Consider the following 24,121-nt stretch of genomic DNA (forward strand, 5'->3'; position numbering starts at 1 on the left):
GGCCTGCAGCGACTGAGGCTTAAGAAGGCTGAACAACAAAGACAGCGAGAGCTAGCTGAGGGTTCAGCACCACAGTCCTCTACCTCTGATCAGTCTTCCCCTAAGGGCTCCTCACAGGACCCTCAGACTTCAGGTTGTCATTTGTCAAGGTTTCTTAAGCAGCTGATGTAGTTATAGTTTGTGCTGCTATTGTTTGCTGAGATGCTTCCTCTTCAGAACAAAACAGTTAATGCACTTGCTGCTTATTTTTACCTTGCGTGTGGTGGTGTTATCACAATTAGATACACACTAATGGCAGCATTACTATATTTATTTTCCTAATATTGTTGTGATACATAGTTTCATTTAAGTACTGGTAGGTTATGAATAGTACGCTACAGCAAATTTTGCCCAAATAGGATCACAATTTTCCAGAAGGAAGCTGAGCACACTGCAAATAACCAGAAATGGAGTTGTTTGAGCAGCACTTGTTAGAAAAGTGAATAGTGAAAGTTACTCTCATCTAGGTGGAGTACACTGGACCCTCGGTAGAACCCGTGTCTATATAGCACGAATTTGCATATAACGCAGTCACGGCCATGGATCCCAAATTTAATTACTTTAATTGCAGTTCATTTTAACGCGGGGTCCCCATGTAACACGGTACCGCGCATGGATCCCAAATCCCGCGTTCTAGCGAGCGTCCAGTATATGTTGACACATAACCACCCAGGGCTACATCTTCATATTAAAGGGGGCTGTGTCGGTGAGTCATGTTAAGACTCTATTGGCTACATTCTGGGCTTATTGGCACTAAACAATTTCACAGTAATGTTGAAGTAAACAAACAGCATATGTAGATATTTTTGCTTCACTAAAAATTTCCTTCAGAATAAGCATTTGCGCTATGCTCATTGTAAAAATGCCTCTAATGGCTGCTGTATCTTGGCTTCCAGCTCTCTTCCTTTTAAACTTATTCCATATCTTAAAATGGACAAAGCGACGCAGAACTGGAGTAAGATGGCTGACTGGCAGATCAATAAGTATATTGGATATAAAAATGTTCATTATATCTGATGTTAATTTTTGACAGACATAAGAAATTGAAAAGATCTCTCTTCTCAATTCTGTCTCACGGGAATTGCGCACACAATTGGCTCCATTCATTTATTTATGGGAATATTAGGAGTTTGGAATAAACCTTAAGGGCTTGCTGTCATCAACTCAAGAAATACCTATTTACCTGATTTTGTCTAAAATTCTCAATCTCAGAAATAATTAGAAGTTAATAGGGTCTGTTCACTAGAAATATGCTGTAATTGTGAAACTTGTGCATATGCAGCCTTAACTTTGCCATTCCTGACTCATGAATGCTTAACTTCTCTTAATATATTGTATTTTTGCATGGACTTTCCTTTTTCTTTTTTTAGGGCCAAATTATGTCACCCATATTCACCTTGAGTAGCACGTTGCTCCATCAGTAGTTCCACTGAAACTATGAGTAGGGGTTACACAGTCTAGTCTTTAATCTTTAGCATTTGCCTAGAGTATATGGGTAGGTGGCATCAAATATCAGAAGCAAAATCAGGTTTGCATTCTGTGATGCTGAAAAAGATGTCTCATGCACAAAACTGTTTACAGTGCCAGGTCACATGGAAAATTTTATGAACCCCTTCTCTCCTTGTGTGTTGAATGAGGCATGGTTTACTACTTTCATACTATGATCTTTAATTAGCTATGCATGCAAGCACAGTGTAACCATCTATCATTTAGAGTGTTGAAATATTTTTAACAAGTTCCAGTATTTAACTAGTTCATGAGCCCGAACTCCTAACTCAAGTAAATTATGGAACTCTTAATTCAGCCAAATCAAAAACTATTTTTACAAGAACACAGACACCTTTCTTCCTGAAGAAACTATTTACCTGCCAAATTTCAACTTTCTATCCCTCTTTATCCCTTACCTTGTCTCCCCCCCAGTTTTGGCACTTTTGTAAGTGGAATAGCATTTCTTTTCAGTTTTTCCTTTTTAAAAAAGATCACTCTTTGGGCAGTGACTGAGCCTAGAATGTTCATTGTGAAAGATAATGTTTAGAAAGCTATACACTACTGAAAGCAAGATCATAGAATGGAAACACTCTGACAATATTAACTATGGCTGTGGCTAGTGCTCTACTTAGAATATGTAGATATTGAATTGAGCATAGTTGCTAGCATTGGAAACTCTTTTCCAGAAACAATTTTCAGATGGGTTGGAAGTTGGAGACCCCAGACCCTGGGGGACTGTATGTACATTCTGGTGTTGCTGCTGACACCAGTGGCTGCCTTCTTGCATGTGGAAAAAGGCCAGTAGAACCGGGAAGACCATGGTAACCACAAGAGCAGTGGTCTCTGCCCTGTGGCAAGAACTCAGTAGCTACTCCTGACAGGGAAAGCCAGGACAAAGGCAAAAATCTTGTTGGCTGTTGTGCTTTTGAAAAGAGAATGCTTTCCATTATTCCTCTGATGGACTGAACATCAAGATTTATTGACCCAAAAGACAAACATTGACAGACAAAGCCAAAGCTAACATTTATGTTCTGGGTCAATAAATATTGATACTAATTCAGAGATGAAGTGTGGGATTTTCAGAAATACCGAGTGCTAGCCTAGCTTTACTCACATTAATGTCAATGATAGAATTCCTATTGACTTCAATGTACAAAAAGTTAGGCAAGGACTCTGCTTTTGAAATTCCTATCTGGAGGTTGATGCATGTGTTACTATTACTTTTTGAGTATGTGTCAGTGTGGATCAACATTTCTTGTAAGCTACACAGCCATGCAACAATCTTGTATATACAGCACAGGTCAGAAAACATGCTGCTATGTTTCTTCTCTGGAGCCCCAGCAGGGGTGTGGTGTGGTCCTGTAAGAACCTGCTCTGCTCATTCCCCCTCCCGCTGTGACAGTGCATGCAGCTGTGCCTTTTCACTGATGGGAGGAGGGGGGAAAAGATGGTGGAAGTGCTTCTAGTATCGGGGACACAGTTGGGGTGTCCCTTGTGCAGGACCCCAGGTGAGCAACCTGGCTGAGCTCTGCGATGGCTAATCAGGTCAGCAGAGGACACCCTGCTCCCCTACCACTTGCCCACCTGGTAGTTCAGTACAAGGAATGTGACCATTGCTGCTGCTGAGAAGTGAACTGTGGCCAGAACCCCTTTGTGAGAACAAATGGCAGGGGGAGATCTGAAACCCTGGCCTGGAGGAGGTGTGGTCTGATGCCACAGACTCCTGGCCAGGCTCCTAAGACAACTGCTGTGGAGAAAATTCTGGGGACAGGGACCTGTGTGAGAGACTGGGGAGGACACTTTAGGCAGCATCTCCTGCACATGCTTTCCGTCCCCAACCCTACCTGTACACATCCCTCACGGTATTTTAAAAAAAAAAAAAAAGTGGTGGTGCAGAAAGCTTGCCCAAGGACAAAAATGTAGTGCTTAGTGGAGTTTGTAGCCCACTCAGTAGAAAAAAAGTTTAGAGAGAACATTGGTGTGGATTCCACTGTAGGTGTGCATACATATGAGTCTAGAGATTTTTAAGTATCCACTGGGGTTGTGCATGTGCCCTGTGTCGTCTCATGCTCCCATGCGAGGAAATCAAGAGTGGAGAGGTTTTGATCCTCCCACAGTTCCCTCTTACTGCATGTAGCAGCAAGATGGAATCTTGGTGAGTGATCCCCTAGTTCTTAGCTTCATCTAAATGTTACTACAAATCTTCTGAATTCTTCAGAACTCCTTTGATAACATCTGTCTTTGACCAATGTGATCATATTGATGCATCTTGACCAATTATTGATGTCTAGACACAGCTGTACAGACCTAGAGTGGGATCTGTTGTATAGGGTCCACTGTCCATCTTCCCTTCTTCTCTCAAAAGCTTGTTGAAATCAGAAGTGGCCTCATTTCCTCATCTAGGAGCTGTAGAGAAGGTTCCAAAGGAATTCAAGGGAAGGGCTTCTATGCCTGGTATTTCCCAAAGGAAAAAGGAGGTCTTTGTCCTATCCTATATCTAAGGAGTCTCAACAAATACATATGGCATCTCAGGTTGAGGATGGTAATGCTTGTCTCCATCATCCCATCTCTCCACATTCAAGACTGGTTCATGTCTCTTGACTTGCAGGATACGTACTTTCATATCACCTCTATCTGGGCCACAGGATGTACCTCAGATTCACAATAGGGCCCAACTATCTTCCTTCGAATGGTGGTACCTATGTGTATTCCAGTGTGATCACAGAGGCACACCGTGTGCCTGAGGCAGAAGATTTTTACTAGCAGAGTCTGTTAGTCCTCACCTGTGCCTTTTCCTCATGCTTTAACCAATGTCATAAGGGGTGATGTTGACCAGCGCCCTCCCCAGTTCCTTTCTACCACTGCATGTCCTGAGATGAAACCCTTCTCTGTCCACGAAGTTCCTCTTCAGTGTTTTTCCTGTAAATATTGTAAAGATATTTCTTATTAGATCATTTTTAGTGGTGGCTTTTATGGTATCTAGCTAGTTAAGATTCAGGGGTTCCTCCCCAACTTTCCCTCATATAGAGTGACTGTTATGCCCAAATTTCTTAAGGCTTAAGGAATGGTAGTTCCTGCATCAGGGCTTTCCTGATCAACAATGACTATCTGAAGTGCTTCTGCTGCCTTGGAGAATGTCCCACAGCTTTGAAGTCCAGTATTAGTTGATCTTTTCCAGCTGGATCCTCCATGTACAGGAGTATAGACTTAGAAAACATCTGGTGGATCATGCAATGAGGCCTCAGTCTGACCTCGGCCAGCAGAACCCGCGTACAATGGGAAGAGATGCTTAGGAGCCTGCCTCCTAATACTATGACCTCTGACACAGGTGGACAGGAATAAAGCCAAGGCCTCCTCAGGCTCATTGTGAAGGTAGGAAACACTCTCAGAAACCTAGAGAGAAATCCACTGCCATGTCCCATCAAAGAGGCATCAGCATGGACAGGTCTATCTGCACCAGCTCAGACAATGCATAGGGAGAACAGTCCCTCAACCCTCCGCAAGTGGAGACAGATATGTGATCCCAGAGGGCATTCTTCCAAATCCTGAGTTTCCCATTTTATTGGATGCAGTCTTTACTAAGTTGATCCTGACTCCATCAGTCCAGGGATGGTATGAAAGGAGAAGCTCATTCATATCCTGTCCACTAGCTGTGGGAGGTCAGCATCCACGGTTCTGACGGCACTGCTGTTTGAAGGAGCATCTACCTTTTTCCTCCTCGGGGAGTTGGATGTCACTGAGGGACCCTCAGAGACAGAATGTTAGCCAGTCAGAAGATTCAGAATTTCCTCGGCACTCTCAGAATCTCACAAGACAAGGTACCTTTGCACCGATATTTGATTCCCTCTTGGTCTTATTGGGGGCCATGGGATTCGTACAAATGCTACACCGAATCGGTATGGGCCCATCGAAAGTTACAACATCTTTCTCTCCGAGAGGAGCTTGAACTTCCTCAGGAGCCCGTGAAAGAGGAGGGAGAAGAGCTGGATCCAGCTTTACTGTTGGTCTCAACAGAAATATCTTCAGCTCCTGTTGAGGCAGTTGTTCCAGCCTCGCCTTCTCCACCTGATGACTACAGGCAGTTTCAGGACTTAAGGAGGTTGCTGACACACTCTAGGTCCCGCTGGAAGAGATACCTCACAAGCCCCTGGGTATCTTAGAGTGTTGGGCCAAATAAGGCATTAATGAAGTCCATGTTAGAGCCTGACAAAGCTGTCTGGCATATGCCAGTAATGTGCTCCACTCCTAAGAGGTCATGTACTGTGTTTAAGGGCTTGTTTTGTTTAATAACAATAAATGTTATATGCTATTTTGTGTGTTTAATTAAGATACTTTGTACCAGACAAGGGCACAGAGTTTTTATTTCTACATCCTGTCCCAAATTCTTTAGTTGTTACAAGCTACCACTGAAAGGAGTAGGTAACATCAATCATACTCTACTTCCTCTGCCAAGGAGGCTAGATATTTGGAATGCCTTGGGAGACAGGTCTTTATCTCAACCAGCCTGCAGTTCTGGATTGCTAATTACTAGGCATTAATTTGTAAATGTGACTTTGTAAATTTGCTGAATTGCAGCAATTAATCGACAATCTCCCACAGGGAGTAGAGCACTTTTTCAAGCTCTTATTGAGGAGCGTAAGTTGGTTGCATTCTCTCCATGCCACAGTAAATTCAACTGACACAGCCTCGCAATCAATGGCGATGGCTATCATTGTGTGTCAAATCCTGGCTTCATTCGTTGAGATTTCCCAGGGAAGTTCAGTCTACAATGAAGGACAGGTGGTAACTTTGATAACTATTCAGTGAAAACATGACAAGACATCACGCTGTATGAAGGACTGAAGGGCAACCTTTTGCTCCCTGGAGACATATACTCCAGCACCGGAGAGAGAATTTCATAGACCACAAGCATACAACCACAGGCCAGCACCACAACCCCTTTACCATCAGAGGAAGATGGGATATGAACAGTCACATTTAAAAACAGGACCCAGAAGACCAAGCATAAGGCTCCATCTCCTTCCAATCACAGCCTCCTGTTAAGGAAGTCTTTTGATGGAAATCTTTGAGAGCTGAGAACCAACCCAGTTGCCACCTGCTTCATCTGAGAACTGTGATACCCATTTTGGTGGCTGCTTAATTTGCTTTTCCCATGCATGGTGGATGGTAACAGACAAATGGATTCTTGACATTCATTCCAGTTCTGTCATAGAATTCCCCTTCCCCATCCCTCTTCGGGGCCACTCTCACAAGAAGATACTTATTCAACAGGTAAACGTTCTCCTCCACCAGGGAGACATGGAGCCAGTACCCGCTCAACATCAGTGGAAGGGATTTACTCAAAATATTTTCTTACCCCTCTCACGGGAGTTTCCTAAGGTTCATTGTAGGTCTGGACCATTATACGTATAGGGTGCTCCCCTCTGACTTAGCAACAGCACCAAAGGTAGTGTCAGTTGTAGCAGCGCACTTTTGATGCTACGGATCATCAGTCTTTCCCTACCTAGGCAATTGTCTATTGCAGTGGTCCCCAACCTTTCTTGCTATTCCCAGAAGACAGGTGCCGGACACCCCGCTACTGAAATGCTGCCGCTGAGAAGCGGCAGCGGCAAGAAGCGTCGCCGCCAAAATGCTGCTGGGAAACGGCAACACATTTCGGCGGCTGGATGTCCTGTGGGCGCACAAAAATGCCCCAGCAGGCACTGTGTTGGGGACCCCTGGTCTATTGACATAGAAATCTTATCAGGAAGTATCAAGAACAACTTCATCCCTGTTCACTAGTATCATTGGGACTCTGTGTCAACACAGAAAAGTCTGTTTTAGTTCTTACACAGATTGTAGTTTATTGGAGCAACTTTGGACTCTTTCAGCATCAAAGCATAACTCCCTGAGGACACATTTCAATCCATAAAGAATCTTGCTACTCAGCTCAGACAGAGCCCACAAACATTGGTTTGTTAATGCCTCATCCTCTTATGTCACATGGCATCCTGCACTTATGTGTTGCCCTTTGCAAGACTGTAGGCCTGTAGGCCTCGTTTCTGACTGTTTGGGATCAACTAGGGAAAACATGTAAATGTTAGTCTTCCTCCTTCCCAGGGTGAGAGATCCTCTAACTTGGTAGGAGAACAGAGACCATATGTATGTGGGAGCCCTTTTCATTCCCCCTCCACCTGAGAAAACTTCAGTCACACATGCTTCTTTAGTTGTGCTGTATGCCTGTCAAGATGGGTGCCCTATCCCAACAATGTGGACTCCTTGGGAGTCCAGGATGCACATAAACATATTTGAACTGAAAGCAGTCCAAGAGGCGTGCAAATAATTCCTTCCACTAATACAAGCTCAACATATTCAAGCAAACAACCTGACCGGTATCCCGAGCATGCTAAAATACCCTCTCTCTTAAAAGATGTTAAGTCTGTCCTTTATCTCCCTATGGGTGCACTTAGCAGCTCTCAACACCTGATTTAAATTTGATATTTTTAATTTAAACCAGATTTTTGAGTTTGTTTTTTTAAATATTAATACATTTTTCTTGTTGAAGCGGGGAGGGATAGCTCAGTGGTTTGAGCATTGGCCTGCTAAACCCAGGATTGTGAGTTCAATCCTTGAGGGGGCCATTTAGGGATCTGGGGCAAAAATTGGGGATTGGTCCTGCTTTGAGCAGGGGGTTGGACTAGATGATCTCCTGAGGTCCCTTCCAACCCTGATATTCTATGATTCTGTGATATGTGTTTTTATAAATCTGTTTAAAATGAAAACTGAATTTTAATACAAAATATATTAAGACCTAAATTTACTATAATCTTTTAAAACATTTTAAAATAAAAAATAAATATGCTGACTCCATGAGCCTCCTATCAAAAACTTTGAGTTAAAGGCTGCTTTTCTAAATAAAGATAGAATTGGGGGGGAAAACATCCGTCTTTTGAGTCGAGCTTTATAAAGATGGCACAATAGGTCATGTACTGTGTTTGAGGGCTTGTTTTGTTTAATAACAATAAATTTTATATGCTATTTTGTGGGTTTAATTAAATTCCAGTTACCATCCTAATGCAGCTTGACACAAATCATGAGCGAAGAGTAAGTTATTTATGAAATAAGCAATATATCATTCACCATTTTCTAACATGCTAAAAATGTACAATTAATAAGAATCTGAAAATATTAAGCTATATGACTGCTTAAATAAATTTATAAAGTTATAGTGCACCCTGCTAGGTAGCAAAAAGATGTACCGAGTCTAGCTAAAGGCTCTATTTAGTTTTAAATCAACGCAATTTAATGTCTTTAATGAGAATACATCTTTCTTCAGAAAATAACTGAAGTACAAATGGAAAAGTAGATTAAAATCAATTCTTTAACTTGAGGCTTTCTACTTGGTGATTTAAATCACCTTGATTTGAGGCATTCTAGCCTGCTGGGCATTGGAAATGGAAATTTAGTTCAGGATATGTCTTGAACTTGCATCTTTTCCTGCATTCCCCAGTTTCTTCTCCTGGTTTCTTCTCATGAGATTGTTTTTGATTTAGGTGGGAAATCTCTTCCCTCCTGAACGCAAGAGCTATATATTTTCAGTACTTCCTGCTTGTGAGTGGACATGCAATACTGAGTGGACATGTATTCTCTTGAGATCTTGGCACTTCAGTATCCTGGTGGTGCACAAAAATGGGGGTGGGGTGGGGTATCTAGTTTGCATATTAATTCAAGCTCAGCAGTTTCCTGTTGGAGTGTTTTTGAAGCTTTTCTGCTGCAAAATTGCCACCCTTAAATCTTTTACTGAGTGGCCAGAGAGGTTGAAGCGTTCTACCAGTTTTTGAATGTTATGGTTCCTGATGTCGGATTTGTGTCCATTTATTCTTTTGATACCATTCTAGATACCATTAACTTGGGTTTGAATAGAGACTGGGAGTGGCTGGGTCATTACACATATTGAATCTATTTCTCTATGTTAAGTATCCTCATACCTTCTTGTCAACTGTCTAAATGGGCCATCTTGATTATCACTACAAAAGTTTTTTTCTCCTGCTGATAATAGCTCATCTTAATTAATTAACCTCTTACAGTTGGTATGGCTACTTCCACCTTTTCATGTTCTCTGTATATATGTGTGTATCTTCTTATGTTCCATTCTATGCATCCGATGAGGTGGGCTGTAGCTCACGAAAGATTATGCTCAAATAAATTGGTTAGCCTCTAAGGTGCCACAAGTACTGCTGTTCTTTTTGTGGATACAGACTAACACGGCTGCTACTCTGAAACCTTACACACAATAAGCACCTTTGAAGAAGCAGTGAGAGATAAAAAGGCATCTTTTAAAAAGAGGAAGTCAAATCCTAGTGAGGTAAATAGAAAGGAGCATAAACACTGCCAAACTAAGTGTAAAAATGTAATAAGAAAAGCCAAAAAGGAGTTTGAAGAACAGCTAGCCAAAAACTCAAAAGATAATAACAATGTTTTTTTTTAAGTACATCAGAAGCAGGAAGCCTGCTAACCGACCACTGGGGCCCCTGGACGATCGAGATACAAAAGGAGCACTTAAAGATGACAAAGTCATTGCGGAGAAACTAAATGAATTCTTTGCTTCAGTCTTCATGGCTGAGGATGTTAGGGAGATTCCCAAACCTGAGCCATCCTTTTTAGGTGACAAGTCTGAGGAATTGTCACAGATTGAAGTGTCATTAGAGGAGGTTTTGGAATTAATTGAGAAACTTAACAGTAACAAGTGATTGGGACCAGATGGCATTCACCCAACTGTTCTGAAAGAACTCAAATGTGAAATTGCAGAACTATTAACTATGATTTGTAACCTGTCCTTTAAATCAGCTTCTGTACCCAATGACTGGAAGATAGCTAATGTAAGAAGTGCTCTAGAGGTGATCCTGGCAATTGCAGACCGGTAAGTCTAACATCAGTACCGGGCAAATTAATTGAAACAATAGTAAAGAATAAAATTGTCAAACACATAGAAGAACATAAATTGTTGGGCAAAAGTCAACATGGTTTCTGTAAAGGGAAATCATGTTTTACTAATCTATTAGAGTTCTTTGAAGGGGTCAACAAACATGTGGACAAGGGGGATCCAGTGGACACAGTGTACTTAGATTTCCAGAAAGCCTTTGACAAGGTCCCTCTCCAAAGGCTCGTACGTAAATTAAATTGTCATGGGATAAGAGGGAAGATCCTTTCATGGATTGAGAACTGGTGAAAAGACAGGGAACAAAGAGTAGGAATAAATGGTAAATTTTCAGAATGGAGAGGGGTAACTAGTGGTGTTCCCAAGGGTCAGTCCTAGGATCAATCCTATTCAACTTATTCATAAATGATCTGGAGAAAGGGGTAAACAGTGAGGTGGCAAAGTTTGCAGTCTATGCTAAACTGCTCAAGATAATTAAGACCAAAGCAGACTGTGAAGAACGTCAAAAAGATCTCACAAAACTAAGTGATTGGGCAACAAAATGGCAAATGAAATTTACTGTGGATAAATGTAAATTAATGCACATTGGAAAAAATAACCCCAACTATGCATACAATATGATGGGGGCTAATTTAGCTACAACTAATCAGGAGAAAGATCTTGAATGTCATCATGGGTAGTTCTCTGAAGACGTCCACGCAGTGTGCAGCAGCAGTCAAAAAAGCAAACAGGATGTTAGGAATCATTAAAAAAGGGATAGAGAATAAGACGGAGAATATCTTACTGTCCTTATATAAATCCATGGGACGCCCACATCTTGAATACTGTGCACAGATGTGGTCTCATCTCAAAAAAGATATACTGGCATTAGAAAAGGTTCAGAGAAGGGCAACTAAAATGATTAGGGGTTTGGAACGGGTCCTATATGAGGAGAGATAAGAGACTAGGACTTTTCAGCTTGGAAAAGAGGAGACTAAGGGGGGATATGATAGAGATATATGAAATCATGAGTGGTGTGGAGAAAGTGAATAAGGAAAAGTTATTTACTTGTTCCCATAATATAAGAATTAGGGGTCACCAAATGAAATTAATGGGCAGCAGGTGTAAAACAAATAAAAGGAGTTCTCCACTCAGCGCACAGTCAACCTGTGGAACTCCTTGCCAGAGGAGGTTGTGAAGGCTAGGACTATAACAGGGTTTAAAAGAGAACTGGATAAATTCATGGAGGTTAAGTCCATTAATGGCTATTAACCAGGATGGGTAAGAATGGTGTCCCTAGCCTCTGTTTGTCAGAGGGTGGAGATGGATGGCAGGAGAGAGATCACTTGATCGTTACCTGTTAGGTTCACTCCCTCTGGGGCACCTGGCATTGGCCACTGTTGGTAGACACAATGCTGGGCTGGATGGACCTTTGGTCTGACCCAGTATGGCCATTCTTATGTTCTTATGTTTGCCTTGCTGCCTGCACCACGCTGGGCACCTGCCTTCAAGTTATTCATTATTTAGGTCTTAAAACAGTAACAAATTAATAGCAGGTCATGAACTGTCAGAATGAATTAATACTAGCACTTGAAACACACTTGTACTCTCCCTAGCCAGTCTGACACTAGGAAACTGCAGAGCAACCACAGTGCTACTTCAGGAGCCTGGCGTGTTTTCACAGACAACAGCTGCTTCACTGGAGAGAGCAACTTTCAGACCATATAGTTTTACTGAAGACCATGCAAATGAGAGTTCTGTTTGGGTTGGGTGAAATCTGGATCTGGTTTAGGTGTAAATTGGTAGGACACAGGAGTATAACATTTTGCTCAATTTCATGAGACAAGGGCCTGACAGGTGTTGTGGAGAGGATAGAATTATGTATATGACTGGGACGGGACGCTGGTGGGCAAAGATGCCTTTTGAGCCACTTTTATTTTCCACAGCAGGTGGAGAGTCCACTGCGTCTCCCCACAGCTGTCAGCATGACTCTCCCCGATCCGGCTGTGGCCGGGGGTGGCAGCGGGAGCTTGGAGCTGAAGCCCGGCCATCATAACTGCTGGGCAGGCAGCTGTGGGGAGCTGCTGTGGACCCTCCGCCTGCCCTGGTGGGGGGCCTAAGCAGCACCTGGGCAGCGCCACAGGTTACCACAGAGCAGTGACCAGTGGTGCTGGAATGGGGGGTGTGCCTTGCCCATCCACTCTTCACAGGGGCAGACCCTCCCCCCTTCCTTTTGCCCCTCTTCTTTCCCCTATGAGGCCCCACCTCCGGCCAGACCAGCGTGGAGCCGAGCCATGGGGAGCCACAGTGGACCCTCCACCTACCCAGGGTGCGGGGGGTGTGTGTGTGGGTGGGCTGAAGCAGCCCCTGGCCGTGTCCCAGGCTCCCCGCCCAGCCAAGGGCAGGTGGAGGGTCCATGACTCCCACAGCTGCCTGTGCGGCTCTCCCTGAACCAGCTCCGGCGGGAGGGTGTGCCTCGGAGCCTCAGCCTGGTCACGATAAGTAGAACTCTGCAAATCATGGATATCTGAGGATATCCACATCCGCAGATGTGGATATCGGCAGACAATTTTTGGAGATCGGATGCGGATACATTTTTGCATCCACACAGGGCTCTAGGAGTAAATAGCGTAGTCGTTATTACTTTATTTCAAATACTGAAATAATTTATGTGCATCACCTGGAATTAGGAATGTCACAGAAATAAGATCTATGTGCTTTTTAGAGATGACAAGGGAAATAGCTTTCACAGAAGATGTTTAATTTTTGCATCAGTACTCTGTGTCCGCTATGAAATACATAGAAAGTGATAACTATCAACTGATAATATCTTACAGAAAAATCTTCTTCTATGATCCTATTCCATTATAAATTGAAGCTTCATATAAGTCGTCTTGCCATGGTGCTATTTGATAACTGAGAATTTAAGTCTTTTTAATTTTTAATTTTAATTTTTAATCAGACTCCACTCAGGTTATAGCAGCCAAGAGTCTGCAGAGCTGTTGAATTATTCAGTATATGAACTTGAAATGATTTTGTGCTTTTAGAATTTAAAGACCACATTTAAAAAAAAACCCACACGTTTGTTGCTCTATTTGGAAACCCTTCTCAGCTCTTAAATTCTATGGTGATAGGTGCTTTAAAAATTCTTGAATTCTTAAAGCCATATTTGAAGACACTGGTCTAATATTGCATATTCTCCTGTTGAAGTGCAAAATATTATCTGAAACTTCTGTGAAGTTTTAGATCACATTTATTCTTATGACTCGGGGCCAGGGGCATACCTTCTCTCTCTAATTTAAGATGCAGTTAAGTTTGGTGATGCGAGCATGGAATTTAAGAGTCATGACTCTGCAGGTGTTATTCCTGGCACAATAAAAGTTCTAGGTATATATTATAGTTCATCATCTTGATTTAAGCTCAGTTATCTGATCCCAACTAGCATTGCCTTGAAAAAGCCGATAAATATATTGAGATCCTTGCAACAATAAGTCTTTGGGTACAATTATAGTATAGGTTAACATGCCTGAAACTGGAAGGGAAAAGCACAGCTTCTTTGATATCTTGTCAGCATACTTTTAGGGAAAATACTAAATGCTCGCCTAAAGGAATGTGTCATGGTCTGAAGCATGTAGCTTTGTTCCTGTAGCACAGCTGAAAAATGCATTATAAATTACTGGCCACTTAAGAAACAAGCGCAAATGCTTTCTTACATTGCTACTTTATTTATTTTAAACTAACATATGATCATGACATTGCTATGCAGTTTTCTGCTGCTTATATTTTAAGTTGAAATCTCATTTTTATTTCAGATTCTCCTTCCTCTGTGGTTAACAAACAGCTTGGATCCATGTCACTTGATGAGCAACAGGGTGCGTGTGATAGGAAATGTGCTATACCCAGCCATAGTTCGCTGCAATGCAGACTTCCTTTTTAATTTCAGTTCATGATGATAAACATGCTGTTCATCTTCATAAACTAGAATTCCTTAAGCAGACCTGCAATGGAAATCCCATAATACTCAGTTAAAATTATATCCTCTGCAAAACTAGTGTAAATTTATTTTTAAAAATCTGCCCTTACCACCAATTTGATGCTTTTAACATAAAAAAAGTCGTACTCCACTCTGACACATTGTAAGTGAATTCAGAAAATGTTTTTTAATCAAAAGTAAAATTGCAAATCAGGTTTTAAACTGGTGTTTACAGATGGTGCACTCCTCTTGGCCCATTAAGGGGAGTTACCTTTTGGGTGAAACTTGCCTTTAACCAGATGAAGCCAAAGTAGCCTGCCTTACGTAGAGGACGTGCAGATGCTGAGGAAGAAAAAATCCATCCAAATTGGGGCTGGGGCAGTGGGCTGCACTGCAGCACCCACCTGTTACCTCAGCCTGTTGGTTGAAAGCTGCAACTTGTGCAAATGTGCCATTTTTGCTGTGTCTTCAGTTCACCGTACTTCTGTAATCAATGGTCCCATGTCCCCTCTGGGAGTGTCTACACAGCAAAGAAAAGCCCATGGCTGGCCCATGTGCGCTGACTCTGGATGCAGGGCTGTTTCATTACTGTGTAGACTTCCGGGCTTGGGCGGGAGCCTGAGTTCTGGGACCCTCCCACCCTGAAGGGTGAGCTTCAGAAGATTTGGATGCTTGTCTCGGCCCTTAAATCTTCAAAACATGACTAGAAAGCTCAGAAAGAGGCTTGTCTGTTCCAGTCACAGATGGAACCCAGAAGTGATGAGTTGATAAAAATGAAACCATGAACCTTCAAGATGCTTTGGTCCCAGAAATCAGGCAAGGTTTGGAAGTTTCCTTGTTATCTTTCCACTCTGGTTCGCTTTCCCTTAGAACTGCCTTGCATCTTAGAATAGGTCATTACATAAATGGAGTAGAACTTTCTAATAGTTGCGTTCTTCCATAGTGTTTATGCTGTTGTGCTGATGTGTGGAGATTTCCTCTTACAAAATCAGTTGTTTTTTATATACAATAGAAATAAATATATCTGCTTATCTAAAACTTAAAGGTAAACCTACTTTATGATCACTTATTTAAGACAATGACTTTCCTACTGTGATCTTAGGACCACTAGAAGAAAAGTTAATGTCATTAGAACTGTGGTGGATTGGGAATCTGGGTGAGGACATAGTTTGTTAGAGGATTTATCTCCTATTTGATGGTCAGCAGAATAAAAAGCTGACTGTATTCTGGATCCATATCATCATTCAGATCTCTTAAATTAAACAATATCAGGTGGCAGCCGCATTTTGATGGGAAATCTCCAAAGAACTGCTAGCTGGTGCAGGAAGTTGTTGGTGCTTCAGGATATGGTACTTTTCCCTCTGATTTTGTTAGCTTGCTATTAGAGCAGACTGTGCTCTTGGTATTACCATCTTTTATGTCCACTTCTGGTCACTAAATATCTCATTGCATTTATCATGATTTCATAATCCCACTATTCAAGCCACATTCCTGTGTGGGGTGGTTAACCTCTGCCTACTTGTATTTAATTCTGTAGTTTCAAATGGAACATGATTTTCTTCGCTTGGTGTTTCACCTCAGCACTGGCTGCAATTCAGTAATGGGTGGTCACTGTTTAAGGGTGGCATTGTTTCTTTAAACCATTGCCTACATTTGCAGGTGTGGAGAGTTGAGGAAGGGCCACTCACACCTGGCAGTCTCCCAGACATTATGCTTATTGCAAGATGCTTTGGGGAATGTGGACCTGCGGAGACCCTCTGATATATCTTTAGGGTATGTGCACATGCAGCCCTTGTGTCAGTGCCAGACCAGTGCTCCTGGCCAGTTCAGCAGGTTGGGGTAGAAGGGGGCAGGGCCATAATCTTGCCCCATCGCCAGGCAGTTTTGAGCACTTGGCTCCCCGGTTCCTTGCAAGTCAGTGCAAATATTGTGCCTGACTCCTTCTCAGGGGATTGGGAAAACTTTGTGCTCCTTCTGTAAAATTCAGTATAGTCTATTAAACACGAAACATCCTACGGGACAAAGAAATTGTGTAACTTGGACTATGGAATGGTTGCTGGTGTTCTCTAAAAGTCATTGGCTTAATCCTGAGGATTCTTATTGGGTTCTTACTTAGCTCTTCCTTGGGCAGACTCCTTGAGCTTTTTGTAGACTGGTATTTTCACTATTTAGGGTTTTCACCATTGTATCTAAAGTCACCTGGTGATTGTGGCTTTGTTGTTGTGAGCCTCGGTATAGAACTCGTTCCTGTCCCCTGAAATAGATTACATTTTGACCCTGTCGTTTAGAAGGAAACATCTTTAAGTTTTCCCCCAAAATATGTCTTAGAATGACCACTACTGTCTTTATATTTTGTCACTATTGATCTGCTTTTCCTGGAATTGGGAGGTTATAGTTGGGTATAGTGAGGAATGGAGTGGGGCCTGGGGAGAGATCATGATGCATACTGCTTGACAGCTGGAATCAGAAAGGGACTTCAAAATTCTCAGGATGTGCGAGTCTGAATGATTATCAGACTCCATTAAAATACGTTGCTAATTATATTTTTAAAGCTTTATACTCTTTTTTTTTTCCTGAGTATATAAACAGTTTTACATGTTCAATACAATTTTTGCTGATTACCTTCAATTTACATGAAAACTGAGATGCCTCCTAACAGATGGCAGAGTAGAGTTCTTAGTCTGTAACTTCCAACCAGGCCAAATGTGATCAGGTAACATGCCTCTATACTGTTAGTATTGCACAGAGAAAAGCTGGGACTTTTGTGAACTTGTTTTGCACAGATATAGTTTTCTGAGAAAATAAGTGGATTTATTAGTGTAATTTTCCCTTTTACGTGATTGAAGAAAATATTTCAATTCTAGATCTTTCTAATTACAAAGGGAGATAAAAGTTCACTTTTTTTTGCTTAAAAGGAAATGGAGGGTGGACTTTGTCCTATAACGTTTGCTTATGGCAAAGCACAATATGAAATGATAGTCATAATGTTTTCCACAATTTACATCAAATGTGTTGCTGTAAAATAGAGGACTGCTGGTCTTGTAGGCGTATATCTTCAGAGTGGAATGCAAGGAATTTGGAGCAATTTAGCAGTATTGATTTTCTACTTGCTACCTTGATAACTACCTGTTACCTTGTTTGTTAGGGCTTGTGAATAGGTTAATAGCTCTGGAGATGGAAGTTCTCTGTTTAATTGCAGAACACGTACAACTTCCCTATAATGAGAATTTTATAAAGGAAGAAAGGCAAGAAATAGCTATTGAAAGTTTACCACTACAGTAGAGCCTCAAAGTTAAATACCTGTTCGTAACACTGAAATGTTCGTAACTCTGAACAAAACATTATGGTGGTTCTTTCCAAAGTTTACAACTGAATGTTGACATAATACAGCTTTGAAACTTTTCTATGAGGAAAAATGCTGCTTTCCCTTTTTTTAAAGTAGTTTTCATTTAACACAGTGCTGTACTATATTTACTCCCTCCCCCCATCCCCCCGGTCTCTGCTGCTGCATGATTGTGTACTTCCGGTTCCAAATGAGATGTGTGGTTGACTGTCAGTTCCTAACTCTGGTGTTCATAACGCTGAGGTTCTAATGTATTTTCGCAGCTATGTCTTTCCACACTTTTTCCTCTGAACATTTACCAAATTCCATTTTTTCAAACTCTGCTACCTGTTCTTATTGCTCTCTAGATGATTTATTTAAAGGAGTGCCCATGTGTACTCAGTCCTGAACTACTGCAACAGCAAACGGAGTCTGAGGGACTTGTCTTCAATATCCCAGAATGGTTTGTGATGATTAAAGCCAGAAAGAACCACTACGATAATCTAGTCTGACCTTCAAAATACAGGCCATAGAATTTCACCCAGTGGTATGCAGCAATATATTTGGTGGTGGCTTCATGACTCAGTGATACTCATTATTTTTGCACTGAGAAAAACATCCCAAAGCAATGTCAGGATATTGCACTGTAATTATTTAGTGTCCGTCTCAAATGCCATTCGTGAAAGTGTCTCTTCTTTCCATTCCTATCCAGCTGCTGAAGTGAGGAAATCTCCTCCCTTGTCTGGCTGGTGGTGGTGGGGAGGGTGGGGGAACAGGGCAGGATTCCACAAGCTCCTTTTCTGTCCCCTTCTCATGATGAGGTGTTTCAGACTCTGTTTTGACTTACTCAGTGCTATCTACTTGTACTGTAAGGATACTGACATTTTGTGATACCAAATGGTGAGTGCCGACAGCTTTCCATGAACTCAAGGATAGCACCTATTTACTTATAAGTGTACATATTTTTCAATCAAAATGTAAATGCACACAACCACAGGGTTTTCTTGTGCTCATATTTTCTTTGAATAAATTGATTTCACCCGCAAAAAAACCCTGCATTTGATCAGCTTTCTCCTCACCCCACACTGACAGAATAAGGCAGCTGCAGGCTGTATTTTAGAGCAGCCATGAGCTACACTGAGAGTAGTAACCATTGTGCAGAGGTTACCATGGTGAGGCTCATGTATAATTGTCACAATGCATTATACAGAACACTCTTTCACAGAAAATTATCTTAATTTTAGCTCTGTGTTTTCGTACTTTATATTTTCCACATTTTAAAAAACTTTTTGTATTCACAACGTGTATAAAGTACGTATTTAATATTATTTAAATTTTTCAGACCAAATTACTATAGTCCTGGTATCCTGAGTGGTTTCCGTCTGTCAACAGCGTACACACACACGAATGTTCAGGGTCAAATTATGCTTGCAGACACATTAGTTTATGGCTTCTGTTAACTTTAAAGGAAGTTTTATATATGTATTCAGTGGCAGAATTATGACCCTTATTGTTTCTGTAAGCAGTGTTTACTTGGGGAGTTGTGTATGTTTGACTATATACTTTATAGAAAATTATATGCATGTAGAGTGATTCTGAACTCTATTTTAGAATGGTTATGCAAGAAATATTGCCATTTTACAGTGAGTTATATTGTAGTTTTAAAACTTCCTGTTAATCTTGCATTATTATTTTGTCCATTGCAGCTTTGAACTAGAAATTTAAAACAGAAGTCCAGACTGGAAAAGCAATAGGAGATGTGCTACTTTAACGTCTTATTTAAAATTGTGAATGACACCTTAAACATTTTTCCATGCAGCACATGTAATGTTTTGTCACTGGCAAAGCTGTTGTCGTCATGATCAGGTTCCTATACTCCATAAACCAAACAACACCTGACTAACACTGCTGTCCAGATGGCTGTGAAGTAAAAAGATTAGACTGCATTTGATACTAACAAGCAGTCAGGACCTATGAATTCTATTTCCAGCTTTGTCACTGACTCATTGTATGACCTTGAGTAAGTCACTGGGCCTCCCTGTTTCAACATGCCCACTTATAAAACAGGGATATTAGGACTTCTACCTCTGAAAGGTGCTGTGATGCTGAATTAAAGTTTGTATATCAAAGTTCTTTGAGCTCCTCAGATGAAAGACACTAGTGTACAATTATTATCAAACAAAATGCAGTAGAGAGCTGTGCATGTAGATAGTTTGTCCATTAAAACAAGCATCTTATGCTTTAACATTACATTTGTTGTTAAAGGTTAACATTGAAGCTATCAGTTGGCTCTTTATCTCAGAAGAGGAATTTTGTCCTGGAAGATGCTTTTAAAATATCATATTTAATCATGTCAATCAATTTTCCTTCTATTTGTTTTTCATTGTTCTTGCTGTTTTTATTAGGAAAGATATTTGTGTTTAAAACTAGTATTTTTCTCCCACACAGACTTGTCTGTTCTTTGAGTACTGTCCCTATGGGTGCTCCACTTCAGGTGCTCATGTGCCCCATGTACCTTTGATTGGAGGCTTTAACTGGCAGTGTTCATTTGACCTCTGAATGTGCTGCTAATATCCTTGTGCCCCACACCGAGGCTGTATCAAGCTGTACAAGCAAACTGCCCTCAGTTCTTTCTCAACCGCCTCGGCCCGAAACAGAGTTTAGCATGTCAGCATCGTGCGTGCCTCGGCTGCTTGCTGAGTTCATTCTGCTTAGTTTATTTAGTTTGTTAGTATCATGCAGAGATGGGTTGAACACTTCAATAGTTTACTCAATAGAGCATCCACAGTCAATTGGTGTGTCTGATCAATTACTGAGAAACCCATCAAAGAGGATCTCGACCTCCCTCCATCAGTTGAAGTCTTGAAAGCCATCAAACAATGGAACTCTGGTCTGGAAAGGCATCTGAAAGGATGGTATTGCATCAGAACTGTACAAAGCAGCAGGCCCAAAGGCTATTGGGGTGTTTTCATGGCTTCTTGAGTAGCATTTGGGAGGAAGAAGAAATGCCACAAGACTTCAAAGATGCTATTATTGCATCACTGTTCAAAAACAAAAGCAGCAAAGCTGACTGCGGAAAGTACAGAGGCATTTCCCTACTCTGTATAGCGAGGAAAATACTAGCTCGCATTTTTCTGAACAGACTCATTCCAAACATGTCTGAGGAGAATCTGCCAGAAGCACAGTGTGATTTCAGACCAGCTCATAGTACTATGATTTTTGTCATAAGGCGGGTCCAGGAAAAATGTTTAGAGCAGAACATGGAATATGCAGTATTCATTGACTTGACCAAAGCCTTTGATATGGTCAACAGAGAGGGTCTGTGTGCTATTCTACATAAACTGGGCTGCCCAAGAAGATTCATACAAATCATCTGGATGTTCCATGACCACATGACAGTACAAGTGCTCTCCAATGGTAACTTTTCTGACTTATATGAAATCTCAAAGGGAGTGAAGCAAGGCTGCATACCTGCTCCAGTGCTGTTCAACTGGTTCTTTGCCTGTGTCCTCAGCCATGCCACGAGGGACTTGGATCAGGGAATTTATATCTGCTACTGACTGGATGGCTCCCTCTTTGATCGTCGAAGACTCGATGCTAAGACCAAGACTCTGGAGAGACTTCTCATCAAGGCACTTTTTGCAGATGCTGCATCTTGATGGACCATAGACATAGTGACCTTCAGGTCATTGTTGATAGATTCCCTGAAGCCTCCCAGCTCTTTGGCCTCACCATCAGTCTCAGTGGTTTTGTGTCAACCAGCACCTCATTCTAGTGCCCCAGCACCAGCCATCTTCATACAAGGCACACAGCTGAAAAATGTAGATCAGTTCAAGTATTTGGGTAGCGCCATCACGAGTGACTGTTCCTTTGATCAGGAAATTACCTACAGAATTAGTAAAGCCTACCAGGCCCTTGGCCAACTCTGAACAAAAATCCTTAACCAACACAAATTTTGTGTCTCCACCAAATTGAAGATCTACTGTGCAGTGGTCCTAACATCTCTCCTGTATGGATCTGAGACATGGACTCTCTATAGATGGCACATTAAATAGCTTGAGCAATTTCACATGCACTCCCTCTGCTCAATAATGAGCATTTGCTGGCAGATCAGAGTGACCAATATTAAGGTCCTTGAGAGAGCAAACACAGCCAGCATTGAGGAAATGCTACTGAGAGCACAACTTAGGTGGACTGAACATGTCATCAGACTGGAAGACCACAGTCTCCCAAAACAGATCTTGTTTGGGGAGTTGAGGCAGGGCAAGAGAAAGAAGTGTTGTCCACATAAGGGCTTCAAAGATAACCTGATGAGCAGTCTCCAGGAGGCTGGCATCCATCTCAAAGAACTCAAGCAAATGGCTCAGAACTGGACTCACTGGGGGTCTCTGACAAGATCAGCATGTAACAGGTTTGAGCAGGGTAGACAAAATAGTCTTCAGGCTGCATGTGAAATATGACACAGAGCTGCATCATCAAATATCATAGATATGGACTTCCCATGCCTTCGTTTTGGCTGACTATGCATCAGAGTTCGAACTTCAGAGTGAAATGCATAGCCATAGATGAAAAATGTGACAATATCGTTATAGTTTGTGATGGACTACCAACATTAGCAGTTAATTACTGGTTATTGAAAGATTGTTTAATTTCTTCCTGGGAAATCCTCCCTGTGAGGGGCATGTCTGGTTCACTAGGATTTAAGTGTTGGCTCATAAGGGGTAGAGGCTATCCCGGTCAGTGACACACTGTAAGTGTGTTCACTGGCTGGGTGAATTGCATGTCTCACAGAAGTGTAATTTCTGTTGAGCCCTCAAATCCAGGGCACAGAAGAACTGCAAAATCAAGCTGCGACTGTTAATGTTGGAGTGCTCCCTTCCCCCCACTTCACAGCCAGGTCAGGAGAACTCCCACTATACATCAGTCACCACAGTCTCTAGTGGCCCTTTTGACCTCAGCACAACACCCTTCTAGATAGGGGAAGGCTTCAGAGACCTCCTCTAAAGATCCTAAGAGGAGGAGCTCTAATACCCTTTTTAAGGTACCATCCTCAAAAAGATCTCACTCTCCGAGCAGGTCAGCAGCGTTGAGGCTTGGTACAATAGAGGCAAAGGGATCCTCTGGTACTGGTGAGGCAGGAAAATCCCACAGTTCTCAAAGTAAACATGGTTCTGGGAAGGTTCCAGTACTGTCAAGCAGAGACGGTCAGAGTGAGCAAACAGTATGCATGGGCTGAACTGACACTGCTAATGAAAATCTCCAATCAAAGGTGCGTGGGGAACACGCGCACCTGAAGTGGAGCACCCAGAGGGACATACAGCTCAAAGAACTACACTTACTGCACATGGTGAGCAACCTCACTTTCGTTCTATTTGATCCTGCAGAGACTATGCATGAGTAAAATTTGACCCTGTTATGTAGAGAAGTCAATGACTTCAATGGGCAGAATTTGATGGTTATTTGACATTGTGGGAAAAAACTCAATGTTACAAATGTAGGGTGATGGCTTCAGAGCAGGATCAAGTATAAGAAGCTGGTTTTTTTTGTTTTTGTTTTTGTTTTTTTTTTGGAAACTCGAATGACAGCTAGGGGAAGACTGTGCATTGATGTTTAACAATTAATAAATTAATAATACATTAATAGCAATGGGTTACTGATAGTCTCATAATTCATATGCGACTGGAGTAAGTGGGCTTCACATAAGTGGCCTATGTGGGGCATGGAAGTCAAGAATTCTCCCACTAATCTGGGTTCAGAACAAGGAGCACTTGTGTAGTAAGTTTGTATTTGATGTTACTGCCCATGAGTTTCAGCATAAAGAACACTTACACTAGGATAACTTTAGGCGATGAGGAGGGGTAGGGAAAAGGAGCACTTTCAAAATGTAGCACTGGATGAAATAATCCACGTTACTACCCATGAGTTTCAGCATAAAGAACATTTACACTAGGATAACTTTGGGCAATGAGGATGGGTGGGGAAAAGGAGCACTTTCAAAATGTAGCACTGGATGAAATAATAGTCCATGTTCCCATACAACAAACTCGAAACATTCTGCTCACAAAGGACCAAATCACAGGGGAAGGAACGCAAGCCAAAATGGGGACAGAAGAGGTTTAAGAATATTTAGATAAGTTAGATGTGTTCAAGTCGGCGGAGCCTCATGGAATTCATCCTAGGTTGTTTAAGGAACTAGCTGAAGCAATTTTGGAACTGTTAGCGGTTATCTTTGGGAACTCGTGGAACTAGAGAGGGCAGAAATGTGTAGTTATCTTTAAAAAGGGGAACGAAGAAGACCTGGGGAACTATTGATCAATCAGCCTAATTTTAATACCTGGAAAGATACTGGAACAAATTGATTAAAAAATTGTTTTGTAAATGCTTAGAGGATGATAGGGTTATA

The 24,121-nt window shown here is 41.7% G+C and overlaps 1 protein-coding gene across 4 annotated transcripts in view; it reads left to right on the plus strand.

Annotated features, from left to right (window-relative positions):
* The window catches only part of DCAF6 (DDB1 and CUL4 associated factor 6), a 165,158-nt gene that overhangs the window by 86,212 nt on the left and 54,825 nt on the right, over positions 1 to 24,121 (plus strand). For 3 of the 4 annotated variants that reach the window (XM_077820404.1, XM_077820412.1, XM_077820426.1), the window contains one exon: positions 14,236 to 14,295. The exons of the other annotated variant lie outside the window; for it this stretch is intronic. In XM_077820404.1, coding sequence (XP_077676530.1) covers positions 14,236 to 14,295 — 60 coding nt within the window. The remainder of the gene's footprint in view (positions 1 to 14,235; positions 14,296 to 24,121) is intronic. 4 annotated transcript variants of the gene reach the window in all.

This window comes from Eretmochelys imbricata, chromosome 1 (genome assembly GCF_965152235.1).
Source record: "Eretmochelys imbricata isolate rEreImb1 chromosome 1, rEreImb1.hap1, whole genome shotgun sequence".
NCBI classification, from domain to species: Eukaryota; Metazoa; Chordata; order Testudines; family Cheloniidae; genus Eretmochelys; species Eretmochelys imbricata.